The 14288-nt window shown below is 38.6% G+C and overlaps 1 protein-coding gene across 1 annotated transcript in view; it reads left to right on the forward strand.

Moving 5' to 3' along the window:
* Positions 1-14288, forward strand: part of PCNX2 (pecanex 2) — a 123195-nt gene that overhangs the window by 92815 nt on the left and 16092 nt on the right. The window contains exons 24-26 of the mRNA XM_058166267.1: positions 5618-5676; positions 10569-10781; positions 13058-13311. Coding sequence (XP_058022250.1) covers positions 5618-5676; positions 10569-10781; positions 13058-13311 — 526 coding nt within the window. The remainder of the gene's footprint in view (positions 1-5617; positions 5677-10568; positions 10782-13057; positions 13312-14288) is intronic.

Raw genomic sequence — 14288 nt, forward strand, 5'->3', positions numbered from 1 at the left:
ATAACTGTAGATTGATTTTGATTGACCTAAAGTATCAAACATGGAAAAGCCAAAAAATACAATGTACAATTAGTTTTGAATTAGTGCCTGTAATTGACAAAAGTAAATAAGTGGAAGGATTGTGAGATTTAAGAAAATACTAAGAACCACAAAAATAGAAATACAGTAATTTAACCATTAAAATTTATACCAGTTTCCTTTTTTTCTTTTCCATTTTCCCCTGCATTTATATGTTTTGTATATACATTTAGTTGGCAACAGCATGGTTGTGAATAGGAATTGGAACAGATCCAAGATCCATTTTTCAATTGATCCCTTTCTTAGACATGTACACTTTCAATGAATTGTAAGGGTCAAACAACAAAACCAGAGAAGAGGGAGAACCAGAAGATGATCAAGTAAAAGCAAAGTGCCTCTTGTAAGAGGCAGAGATTTTGAAAAGAAAAGCATACTTACAATTTAGAAATAAAATTACAGGAAAAGAGCACAAAGAATTCCATATATTATTAAACTTTATTTTTTTACAAACATGGTCTTGAATATATGAGTAAATAGTAATCATTAGGGTTGCCAGATTTTCATACCATATTGTGATGGTATGCGGAAAAGACCTTGAGAGAATGGACTACGAGATGAGCCAAGGGAACAGTCAGATAAGAGACAGCACAGCCCACGACTGAATAGTGGACAGGGCAAAAGATTCAATGTATCTTTATAATAAAGAGTAATTAGCTCACCTGGTTGTAAATCCTATCTGATTTACCCTGTGAGGCCCACATTAGTCTTACAAGTCTGAAAAAAACTCTGTTCCCCTGTCTCCTTTGCAGTTCATGTAGAAGATGATTCCTTGTGAGCCTCTTGCTCTGCCCACTATTCAGTTGCAGGCTATATTGTCTCTAACCTGACTGTTCCCTTGGTTGCATCTCTTGGCCCAGTCTCCCAAGGTCTTTCTCATATGCCATCACATACCTAAATTTGGGTGCCCACTTAGATAGCCATACAGAGTTCAAGTCTTCTAGATCAGTGTTTCTCAGCCTTAGCAATGTTAAGATGAATACATTTCAGCTCTCGAATCCCTGAGCCAGCCACGTTGGGAGTTGAAGTCCACACATCTTAAAGTTGTCAAGCTTGAGAAACAGTGTTCTTCATCATTTTGCTCCCGGCTAGTGGTCATCTGATTTAGTACAGCCATATACGATCATCCTAATAAGCAATTTAATAACTTTGCACATGGGGAGATTGACTTTCCCTTTCTTCATAATCACAACTGGACACCACAAAAATATTGAGTGTATGGATTCGTCCCTGACTTTTCTAACTTTTCAACAAAATATCATAAAAGCATATTGGTAAATTAGAATGTTATTCAGGTTAATGATGTAATAAAGGATGTCTCACCACCATAGAAATGCAATATGAAATAATATTGTGGGTTTTTTTAAAAAAATAAAGTAAAATCCAAAGGAGTCTTTCAGAACGTACTGGTTCCCTGCAGTAAATGTTAAGCATTTCTATGGACTTCTTTGAACAAACTCCAGAGGGCCTGCACTCCGTTTGTGTAGAATAACTCCACTCATGAAGAAATTCAATTACTGAGCTAATTATCACCCTGACTGAGCAGTATGAACAAAATTCAAAGTAAGAAGCCACTGAAGAAAAGCCAAATTGCTCAGTCGTCCCTGGAGTTAATTTTTTAAAAGAGATCATACCTGACAGCTGGAAGCCCATGGGCGAATATTCAGCTCAATTTGCAATGCTGAGTATTAAGAGTTTAAAGTTGGATGGATCCTTATAGCACTTAACATGTTGCTGCCACAACAACAAAGAAATTTAAAAGTGTTAAAATAGATGTAATCCACACTTAAATGACTCTAAAATGTTCACAATGTTTTGAGTTAGTAAACACAACTATTTATATTTTAAAATATAAATATAAAAATATATTTTAAATAACTAGAGCAAATCTCAAAGTTAGAAGAATAAAAATAAGTCTAGGTTTGGGGTTATTGGCTTTCCTACTGTAAAATTGTATTGGGCATTTCTCCCCTCTATGTTACATAATATTCTTCCTGATAAATCTGTTTTTAAAATATCCTTGCAATGTTTTAAAGGTGATACTTCAGTTTTGTCACATACAGATGCAACTTATTGTTTAAAACCTATACCAGAGGATTTCAGTTTAGCTGCTGAAAAAAAAAAAGAATTCCAAAATCTTAACTAAAAACTACCGGTACTTGTTTTGCTAAACCAGCGTTGCATTCATCATCCCTCTCTGTATAAGCAAATGTTTTTCTTATCTTTAATAAGTTTATTTTTTTGAAATGGTGATATTAATATTGTCTTTAGATGCAAATAGACAAGTGATCAAACGTTAATGTCTATTAAGCAGTAAAATGCTACAACTACCATATCTAGGGTGAAAAAAATCTGTACCACTAGATGGCAGCAGAGACTACAATAACTCTAAATGTAGTGTTACCATCTAGTGGGCATATAGATGTTTACAGCTCAAATATTGTAAACCCTATATCAGTGATGGCTAACTTTTTCCAGACTGAGTGCCCAAAGTGCTCACGTGCATGCGCAAATGCATGCATGCATGTATGCCTGAACCCCCAAAATGCAATGTGTGTGCGGCGCTGTGCATGTACCCCACCCCCAGAGCATGCGCGTGTGGCCCCCCGCACGCACCATGGGTCCCGTGCCTGTGCGGCAGAGACCCGAAGACCAGCTGGCCAGCGGGAAGCGTGCACGTATGCGCAGCAGAGCTGAACTGGGCAACAGCTCGGGTGCCATCACATAGGGTGCTGTGTGCCACCTCTGGGACACAGGCCATAGGTTTGCCATCATGGCCCTATATTCTGCTACTATTTTATGACTGTTTTGGGTTTAACTTTGTCTTCATAAGAAAGTGAGAGTGATGTATTTTATTATAAACTCAAGTTTTCCAGTCTCTGAATAGTTTCATTAAATTGATTTGGGCTGGAGGTAACAAGATTAATACTTTTTGGGAAGTAAGCACCTCCCGCAGCCAATGGAACCAAGACATTCTAAATTCTATTCTTATCATTCATTTGTTTATACAGCTGCCCATCTCATATGTATCCTTCTGTGGCTTACAAACATATCAAGCCAACAATACAATTAAAAAACAATACAAAAGTATATAAAAACTATCAAAAAAGTCATAAAATTCATAGCCGAATCAACCACATTTAACAGTAACACTCAAAAACAACCAGTGGGCCAGTTCTGCCTCATTCACGGTTCCCTGAGGGCAAAACCATGTTTTCAGGATCCTTTGAAAGGCCATCAGTATCTAATCTCTGTGAGTTCCTAAGAGAAGATTATAAATGCTCAACCATGTGGATATTTTATGCATTCTTAATATTTTTGAACTGAAACTGGCTTTTTAGTGGGTGAGCTTTTTCTGAAAAATACACAGTGGTTCAAATTTTCTGCCTAGTGATTAGCTTTCTTTCCTCCAACTCTCTGGCTTGAACTTTTCTGAGTAGTCATACGGATAAAGTGAAGCTACTGAACTGAATGATCCCACATGTCCTAGTTACAGGGGTGTCAAACACAATTTCATTGAGGCCTGGATCAAGGTTGTGTTTGACCTTGCGGGGGGGGGGCATGGCCAGGATGAGCGCGGCCAGCTTGACATCACTTGTGTCAGGGGCGCCTGTGGTGGCCCAAGTGCTCTTCCAGCAAAAATGGGCTCCCAATCTCTGTTTTTGGCTGGGAGAGCCTCCTGCAACCCTCTGTCCGTGAAAATGGAGCTCGGGAGGGCTGGAAATTGGGAGCCCATTTTCACTGGCAGAGGAACTGGCACCATGGGCCAGTCCTTCACTGTTTCCAGGGTGGCCCAGTGGGCCAGATCTAAGCACCCCATGGACCAGATCTGGCCTGCAGGCCTTGAGTTTGACACCCCTGTCCTAGTGTATGTATCTGATTTATATCTATAGCGATGCCAATCTGGACTAGCAGGGCAATTAAGAGAAAACAGAAGGACTTTTTAAAATGAATATACAAAGGGATAAATAATGAGTAAGTTAGAGAATAATACAGGTAGTCCTCCACTTATGATCACATAATTTCTGTTGCTAGGCAAAACAGTTGTTACATTGTGCCCTGTTTTGTGACCTTTCTTGCCACAGTTGTTAAGCAAATCACTGCAGTTGTTAAGTTAGTAACGCGGTTCTTAAGTGAATCTGGCTGCCCCACTGACTTTGCTTGTCAAAAGGTCACAAAAGGTGATCACATGACACCAAGACACTCCAACTGTCATAAACGCATGCCAGTTGCCAAGTGTCCAAATTTTGATCATGTGACCACAGGGATGCTGCAACTTTCATAAGTGTGAAAAATGGTTATAGGTTACTTTTTTCAGAGCTGGTATAACTTTGAATGGTCACTAAATGAATGTAAGTTGAGGACTATCTATGATAGTGCTGAAAATTACTCTTTCGCTTCCCAAGCTTTGTTCCATCCAAAGCAGTAGTGAAATCCAATTCTTTTTTACTACCACTTCTGTGGGCGTGGCTTGGTGGGCGTGGCTTGGTGGACGTAGCAGGGGAAGGATACTGCAAAATCTCCATTCCCACCCCACTCTAGGGGTAAGTTACTTCAAAATCTCCATTCTCACCCCACTCCAGGGGACGGATCCTGCAAAATTCCCATTCCCACCCCACTCCAGGGCATTTCCTCCCCACTCCTGGGGAAAGGGTATTGCAAAATCTCCATTCCCACCCCACTTTGGGGCCAGCCAGAGGCAGTACTCAAACTACTCAAACTATTCAAAATTTCTGCTACCAGTTCTCTGAACTGCTCAAAATTTCTGCTACAGGTTCTCCAAAATCTGTCAGAACCTGCTGGATTTCACCTCTGATCCAAGGGTGCTGAATTTAATACCTATAGTCCAGTGGTGGGATTCAAATAATATAACAACCGGTTCTCTGCCCTAATGATTTCTTCCAACAACCAGTTCACCAAATTGCTCAGAAAGTTAACAATTGGTTCTCCCAAAGTGGTGCGAACTGGCTGAATCCCACTACTGCTATAGTCCCTCTGCAGAAGGGCACTCTTTTGATTAAACTGGTTTTTTTTTTAACCCTCTGGCAACTTCAGAGAACATTTAGCCTATAAAAAAGGAGGGCTAAAGTCTGGAGGAGCCAGTTTAAAATATATAAATATATACAAATACATAAAGAGTAGAAAGAGAAAACTGTTTCCCTGTTCACCAGCTGACATAATCTATAGCAGTGGTGAAATCCAAATTTTTTTACTACTGGTTCTATGGGCTTGGTGGGCGCGGCTTGGTGGGCATGGCAGGGGAAAAAGGATACTGCAAACTCTCCATTCCCATCCCTCTCCAGGGGAAGGATACTGCAAAATCCCCATTCCCTCCTCACTCCTGGTGGAAGGATATTGCAAAATCTCCGTTCCCACCCCACTCTGGGGCCAGCCAAAGGTGGTATTTGCCGGTTCTCCGAACTACTCAAACTTTACACTACCGGTTTTCCGAACTGCTCAAATTTTCCGCTACTGGTTCTCCAGAACCTGTCAGAACCTGCTGGATTTCACCCCTGACTATAGGTATCTATCTTCTTTCCAGCACAAAAAGAGTGGACCATTCCAACACAAGATTGGTACTCCAGATCGAAAAGGATGCAGGTAGGAAACAGAATTTATTTTGATGTCTGTTTGTGAAGATTGTTTATTCAGCATGTTGACCATATTGAGTTGGATTCAGAGATAGATCAGCAGAAGATGTTCCAGGAAAGCTGTTCTGCAAACTGTTGCCGAAGAGCTGCTAAAAGATTCCAACGGTACCAGCTGAGCACATGTCTTGGAGAGACTAGTGCTTCCTCCCTTCTGGAGATGTTATAAAAGACTTGCATGGAAGATTACACACACATTGTGTTAACAGAAGTGCCTAGTTCTTTTCACACAAGACATCTGTGTTCTGTTTTTGGAAGGGAAGCTGAATCCAATTCATATTACAGTTGTACTCATGCTACTTTTTGCTCCTCGGGGGGGAAAAGTAAGATATAAATCATAAATACTGAATAAATGGCAAAGTTTGACGCATAAAGAAAATGTAGCTCCATGAGTCAGACATGAAAATAATATGAGTATGAATAAAACAAAATGGAGTATACAGCTTTGAACAAAATTATATTTAAATATGAATACATAGTCTATTAGTGTTTTATACATACAGTATACATCAATATAGTGAAATGAAAACATGTTTTTTTTTAAGATTTTGAAATATTGTGGTTTTGCAGAGAAAAATATTTTGATTTAGAAGATGTGTAAAAGAATTTTGGTGTTCTAAATCCATCATTCCTAACCTGAAACCTATGTACCACTGATAGAGTGACATAATGCAGATGCCAAAATACATTTTTTTAAGCAAATGGCCAAAATCTCAAAAAACTGCCACACTACACACGTTTTCTGCTATTTGTAAATTAATTTTATTTAATGCTGAGATCTTGCTGACCCCATTGTCAAATGTGGGGAGCGGGACATGTGCACCTATAGACAATATATTTTCCACAAAATATATTTTGTATATTTGTAATATGCAAAACAGTGGTGTGTTGCCCCCGGTTCGGACCGGTTCTATAGAACCGGTAGTAAAACCAGTGGGAGGCTCCGCCCACTGACCCAAACGTCATCAAAAGTGATCTGCGCATGCACAGAAGAGCTCACGCAGGCACAAGCGGAACAATCATGCGTGCACATGCAGAATGTGAACCGGTAGTAAAGATAAGTAGAACCCACCCCTGATACAAAAGGCTTCCATGATAATACATGGTCTGTGTTTAACAGAAGTCTGGGAATCAGCTAATTTCAAACATTTGGGATAAATATATACATAATTTATCTCTGAGGTGTAATAATTTCAGAGCAGCTGTCACCCGATAGGCCCATTTTTTGTTTTGAAAGGAAGGGAAGGAACAGTGTCAAACAAAAGTATACTCCCAAAGTTGCTTATACTACGCAGGAAGAGCTTTTAATGACAAAACATAATAAACAATTATGAAGAAGATTGTCCTCTTTTTAATACTATTTTAATGTTATTAGAAATTCACGATATTGTGGTTTTTTTTTTGCTTCAGGTTTTATTAATGATATTAATTTGTGGATGAGTTTTGAGACTCTTATAAAGATGTTTCTTGCCATAAACCTTTTTGTCTTCATTTCTTTCATCTTCTCCAATCTGATGTCTTCTAGAGGTGGTAAGACTACAACTTCCAGACTAGGGAGTAGCCAGTGTGGTGCAGAGGTTAAGGTGCTAGAATAGGATTGGACAAGCTCAGCTTGAGGGCTAAACTCAGCCATCAGTTCTTGCTGGATGGCACTAGGCAGGTTCAATTCTCAGTTCACAAGAGTTGTGGTTGCGGAGCAAAGTAGGGGAAGAAAATACTATACAAGCTACTATGAACTCCTGGATGAAAGACAGGATATAAACCTGATCAATAGGTAAATTCATCTCCTGTTTGACAAATTGGCTAAGAATTCTGAAAATTGTACACCTGGAGGATACAACTTTGGAAAATTTGGTCAACATGTGTCACCACTTTGCTACTCTTGTAAATAGTGCAAAACAAAACATACTGAAACACACATTGCGTACTGATGTGATTCACTGTTTCTATGAAGTTAGATGCTGATCTGTGGTAGATTTTCCTTCCCCACCCCACTCATTCGAAGTAAATGCCCTATAGATGCCCATTTCTTCTCTCACCCTTTTTTGTAAAGACAGTAGAAAGCGTGTTTTTGTGTTTTCTGTCGAAAGGTGCTTGCATTGCTTTTTTTGTTTTATATATGATTACAATGTATGGTTTTGAAATTTGATTTTTTGTTTGTTTTGAATCCCAATGTATATATATTTGAAAAGTTGTACACTGCTCAGAGTTGGTTTGATTGGAGTAGCCTATAAGCCCTATAAAAGAAACAATCAAAAAAGCAAACAAATTATGTTTGCTGAAACAGCATACTGAGCGTCTACATTAAGGGCAATTGAATATATATACTGTATATACTATACTGATGCTATATTAAAGGCAGTCATGCAGCTATAGCTAATATAACTGATATTAATACATTTTGATTCAGTTTGTCCATTTTATCCAAATGGACAAAAACGCCACATTTTTAAACATCTATATTTCCATGATCCCAAGGTCTGTGGATAGTTGAACCAAGTTAATTAGGCAAGAAGTTTCAAACTCATGGGCATTGTCAATTGACTATGGAATGCCATTTTATACCATTTAAACATAATGAAGGAAATAAAACTACGGTTTGATTTTATTTCATTCATTTATATTTAATTTCATGGTTTTGAGTGCAGCTGATACTCTGACTACTTGTGAATACTTAACCTTGCAAATTCCCAAAATCCAGAAGGGCAGGTCAGGCTGACAGACATAGGATGGAGTTAGCCTTGGATGTGAGAAATCAGAGTTGACCATGTTCTGTTCGGCCAGAAATGGTCTAAACCAGGATTTATATTAAAGAACAAAATTACCTGGCAACTACCATGTTTCTCCAAAAAGATAATCCAACTTGAAAAGAAGTCCTAACATGTTTTTGAGCACATGCAATCAAATTAAGCCCCACTCACAAAATTAGCCTTAATTAAGAACCCGCCCACCCTGGGGTGCATGGGGTAGGGCAAGGCACACAGGTAAAAAGTAAACTAAGGTGGGGTGGAGCTGCCTTACTTACCAGGCCTCGCATACCCTGACACCTGCCTCACTTTGTTCTGCTGCCGCTTGCCGCCACTTGCAGGCATCACCCAGGCCTCTGTTTCTCCTTCAGATGCCTTTGAAGAGGCATGCGTGCAGTGGTCGGGGCGATGCATGCAGTGGCTGCAAGTGGCAGCAGAAAGAAGTGGGCCAGCAGCGGGCTCCTACTGGGCGGGGCCCTGGGTGCCACTGCCACAAAGTGAGTCAATAATTAGAACCCTCGAAAAAGAAGGCCTAGCCATTTTTTCGGCGGTCAAAAGAAAATATGACCAGGCCTTCTTTTCGGAGAAACACAGTAGTTTGACCTATCGCCTTTGTACTTGGTACCTATAACATTTTAGTTAAAGGCAATATGCATGCCTTTAACATTTTTCTGCTTTAACTCTTTTGCCCCATTGAATTAATAATAAAACCGAGTGGCGTGTTGACTGTTTGTATGTCCCATTTGTTTGGATGGTGGCATATTCTGAATAAATCAAGCCTTGATTGCACGAGAACCAGTAGGTGAAAAACACCAGAATACTTTATGTAACAGGTAGTTATAAAATCCACTGTTGTCTTTTGAGCCATTACAGATTTATGGATGAGACAAGTAACTTCATAAAAATTCACCAGAAATTATACCAACACCAAATACTTTAACCAAATGCTCTTAGCTTTCTCTACATTATTACATTTTGTGTTACCATTTAACAATAGCTGCTTTTACCTTTTCCTTTCCATTTCAGTTGGCTTTTTTCCCCCCTTTTAATTTCAAGTGTAAGAAGATCAGAAGTGTAGGGCATTGTTCTGTGATTTTCATTTGTCCCAATGAAACCGTTACATAGTCCCCATTTGAATTCCAAAACGTGATTGTTTTTCCTCAGGTTTTAATTAGCTTATTAATGCAGGGATGCCCTTGACTGCTTATCTGGAAGGAAAGAAACTAAAAAGCTTAATCCATTGTCTAATAACAGAAGCATTTGTTGCCCGGTTGCTTAAGCCACAGTGTAGTTGCATGAGCTGTGCTATGTATTTATTAACTTTTCACAGAATTAAATCATGGTCAAGTATTCTTCCTTGTCAGGCTTAAATGAAGCAATTAGAGGCAGAATCTGGAAGCTACAGCTGCGTAATGAAATCTAATGGGTACGATTCAAGACTCCAGTTTTCTCCACTCGCTTTGTTATAGGCCACGTAATTTACATTGCGGAAGGGAGAAGGAGCAAATAAGTACATTTGCAGGCAAGATTGAGTGTCCCTGTAGATTTTCCTGTAGGGCAGTGCTTGATATACACAATCCCTTATTGTGCACCCAGTAGCAACATACAGTAAATACATCACTTCTTGATTCAGTTAAGCTTTTGGGTTTCTTGGTGGAATCACAATATTCAAGAACTGAACAAGCAGAAACAAATCACAAAAAGGACTCCTAATATTTATTAATGACATTTGTTTTCAGCTATTTCTACAAACAGAATAAAGTGTAAAAATGACTTGGTAAATGATCCCAGCCATTTATAAGATCAGTTCTGTTGGTTGTAGGAAATGCTCCACTGCCTTCAGGCTTCTGCTAGCCTACTTTAAGATCTAAGAAATACCTTACAATGACAGTACGAGTAGTTCCTGATACATGTGGTAAAGGGGAACAAGGTAAAATGTAGTAATTTTTGACATAACTGCTCTCAAAATACCCATTGTAGTCTCCAGAAAGAAGCTGGCTATTAAGCAAGCAGTAAGAAAATAGGATTCTTCTCAAAAGATTTGTGGCTGGTGTTTTTTTTTCATCACTTTTTGTTCTTTGTGTTCCTGTGATTTTAGGAAATGATGATAACCTTAACTCCATCTTTTACGAGCACCTAACAAGATCTCTGCAGGAGACCCTTTGTGGAGATTTGATTCTTGGACGCTGGGGAAACTACAGTTCCGGGGACTGCTTTATTTTGGCATCTGATTACTTAAATGCTTTCGTTCACTTGATAGAAATTGGAAATGGTCTTGTCACATTCCAGCTCAGAGGGCTAGAATTTCGAGGTAAGCCCTTTCCTTAGCTTAAAGAGCAGCAGTCAAAAAAACAAAACAAAAAAAAACAGAAATTCATTCATTGCATGCTCTTTGTGGATCTGAAATTTAGCACAAAATTTGGGTAGCTGCTAAATCATTTCAGATCCTTCGACACAAGGCGTTTGTGTAACAAATACTGCCAAAAAGTGACAGACAGAGCCATTCTTTCCAGGGCCAAAAAAGTTTTCATGTCTCATATTAGCAATAGCAATAGCACTTAGACTTATATACCGCTTCATAGTGCTTTTACAGTGGTTTACAGAGTCAGCATATTGCCCCCAACAATCTGGGTCCTCATTTTACCGACTTCAGAAGGATGGAAGGCTGAGTCAACCTTGCGCCAGTGAGATTCGAACTACCGAACTGCAGCTAGTAGTCAGCTGAAGTAGCCTGCAGTGCTACACTCTAACCATTGCGCCACCTCGGCTATTATACCTGGTTTATTGCAAAACGGGATTAATATCTAATTCCACTGGGATTAAACGTAATAGTAACCTGGATGACCCATTAGATACTATGTAATATGAAATAAACTTGCACTCCTGACTTTTCTATATTTATTTTAGATGTGAATCCCACTAAACTCAATAATATTTAGTGCATTCCCAAGTGTATAAAGATTCAGCCTTCATCATTAATAGCTCTTGTTTCCTGGTTCTATAGATTGCACTTTGTTTTTTTCTTCTTCTAGTGAAATCTATACTGAATAATCTGGAATTATCTTTGTTATATGTGAATGTACCTTCAGGGCTATTAGAGCTTTCTTATCTCTGTAACAAGAGACATAAAATGACACACTTATGCAATAACAGAGCCTAAATATTTACGATGATTAATATGTTATCATCAATATATTTCATGAGGTGTGAGCTGAATAGTAGGTGTTTACATTTGCATAGCTCAAAGTTATGCATATTTTGATTTTCATTATTACTCAAAAATGAAATATAGTTATAGTGGTCAGGGAGAAGAAGCTCTTCTGAGAAGGCTTCTGGTGATATTATTAATCAATAAACAAAAATGAATAAAGGATACACGGTATAATCGTAAAATATATTATCACCTCAGTGTGCAGAACACATATCCACATATCTATGTTGAATTAATAGTTTTGCCCTTATTAGTCAATGTATACTTTCATTTTTTTCTTTCAGTATGTTTTTTGGATTGGGTTTATATTGCCTATGTCTGTCTGGTTTATACATATTCCATCTCTCTCTCTCTCTCTCTCTCTCTCTCCCTCTCTCTCTCTTTTTTCTCTCCCTCCCTCCCCCCCCCTTGTGATATTTATTTTAAGTCACGAGGTGATGCTGTTTCCTTCTGATTTTTAGGAACTTTGATGTTTAAATGTTATATGAATGCTGTACAGTATAACTATTACACAAATATTTCCTGCTGTTTGTATGGATTTGACATAGCAGACTAAGGTTTAGTCAGCACTAGTAATCCGGTTTGTTATTCAAGCCAATACCTGTACTTTTATAAATGTATTATAAGAGATATATCATAGGACTGACTGTTTTGGATTTGGGGTTAATGAAATCCAATTATAGGATTGTTCATCTATCCACCTACTTTCTCAGATAACTTAGATCAGGGGTCTCCAACCTTGTCAACTTTAAGACTTATGGACTTCAACTCCCAGAGTTGAAGGAAGAATTCTGGGAGTTGAGGAATTCTGGGAGTTGAAGTCCACAAGTCTTAAAGTTGACAAGGTTGGAGACCCCTGACTTAGATCAAAGCTGGTTTGAAAAGACTGGATTTTATCAAAACTAACAAATAAAACCTCCCGTACAAAACTTTCTTAAAATGTTATGGCCTGGCTGTTGAACAGGCATAGCCAGGATATAAAACCAGAAAGGGTATTCTGAGATTATGATTAAGCCATTTAGAAAGCTAAGACTTGGCATGGACATCTAAGTTGCATATCCATCTTTCTACATTTAAGGCAAAGTATTTGGAAGTTATTGTTACTTTATTTAATTTTAGGCCATGGCATAGAATCTGACATGATTTACTTAGTAAAGTGAAATAAACAGTCTGTTCCTTAGCAGTTTCTGTTCAGCACAGAGTAATCAGTCCATTTTATTTATTGTCATAGCTCTCCCTTTGGTTGGTTTAATTGCTATGTATTAACTATTTAAAGGAGGGCCAGCAGTTTTCTAAGAAGAGCTTATTTGCATTGAGCTCAATTCAATTTGCATTGAGTTACTGCCGTTGTAATTATCCTGTCTTTCATTTCCAAGGGACTTACTGCCAGCAAAGAGAAGTGGAGGCTATAACAGAAGGAGATGAGGACAATGAAAATTGCTGCTGTTGTAAACCAGGCCATTTCCCTCACTTGCTCTCATGCAATGCAGCTTTCAACCTTCGATGGCTGACTTGGGAAATAACACGGACACAGTACATTCTGGAAGGGTACAATATTATTGACAATAGTGCAGCCACCATGCTCCAAGTATTTGACCTGCGAAGGATACTCATTAGATATTACATAAAGGTAATACAGTACCTTTCAGTAAAGCAGTCTGTTACTGAATTATTATTTTCATTTTATCTGGAATGGCTGCCCACTTGCAAAGCAACTCTGAGCAGCTAAGGGGATTTTTAGAAACAGGTAGTTCTTGGCTTACAACCATTCATTTAGTGACCATGAGAAGGCCCTGAAAAAAATGATTGATGAATGTTTTTCACACAACCGTTGCAACATCTCTATGGTCACATGATCAAAATTCAGATGCTTGGCAACTGGCATGTATTTATGACGGTGCAGTGTCCTAAATACACTTGGCAACTGGCATGTATTTATGACGGTTGCATGTGATCACCTATTGTGACCCTCTGACAAGCAAAGTCAATGGGAAAGCCAGTTGTGTTACTAATTTAACAATTAATTAACAGGGATTCGTTTAACAATTGTAGAAAGAAAAATCATAAAATGGAGCAAAACTTACTTAAGAACCGTCTTGCTTAGCCATAGAAATTTTGGACGCAGTTGTGGTCATAAGTCAAGGACTACCTGCACAATGCAAAAGCCACAATGAAAGAAATAAAATAGGCTGTATATACAGTGTACAGTATATTTTATTTCTTTCATTGTGGCTTTTGCAACACTCATATATTTATATTTACATCAGACATATATCTCAGCCTTCCTCTCTTAAACATTCTTCTTTTTTTACTTCCCATCTGGTTGACAAGCAGATTTGAGTGAGGGGCTGTTTATCAACTTTAAAAGAATTCTGCTCCCTTCTTAGGAAAGTGGGTCAGTTCCTGTAGCCTTTCTGCATATATTTGAAATAATTTACTGCATGGCGACTGGAGATTATTTAAACCCTGCCTTCACATTTGCTTGTCAATTCATTGAGAGAGAGTTAGAGGGAGAGAGAGAGAGAGGGAGGGAGGGAGGGAGAACTCACAAGGCTGCTTTTCAAAAAAGGGTGGGTCTCCTCCCCCCATTTGTGTTGTGTCAGCATA

Source organism: Ahaetulla prasina, chromosome 1 (assembly GCF_028640845.1).
Source record: "Ahaetulla prasina isolate Xishuangbanna chromosome 1, ASM2864084v1, whole genome shotgun sequence".
Lineage (NCBI taxonomy): Eukaryota > Metazoa > Chordata > Lepidosauria > Squamata > Colubridae > Ahaetulla > Ahaetulla prasina.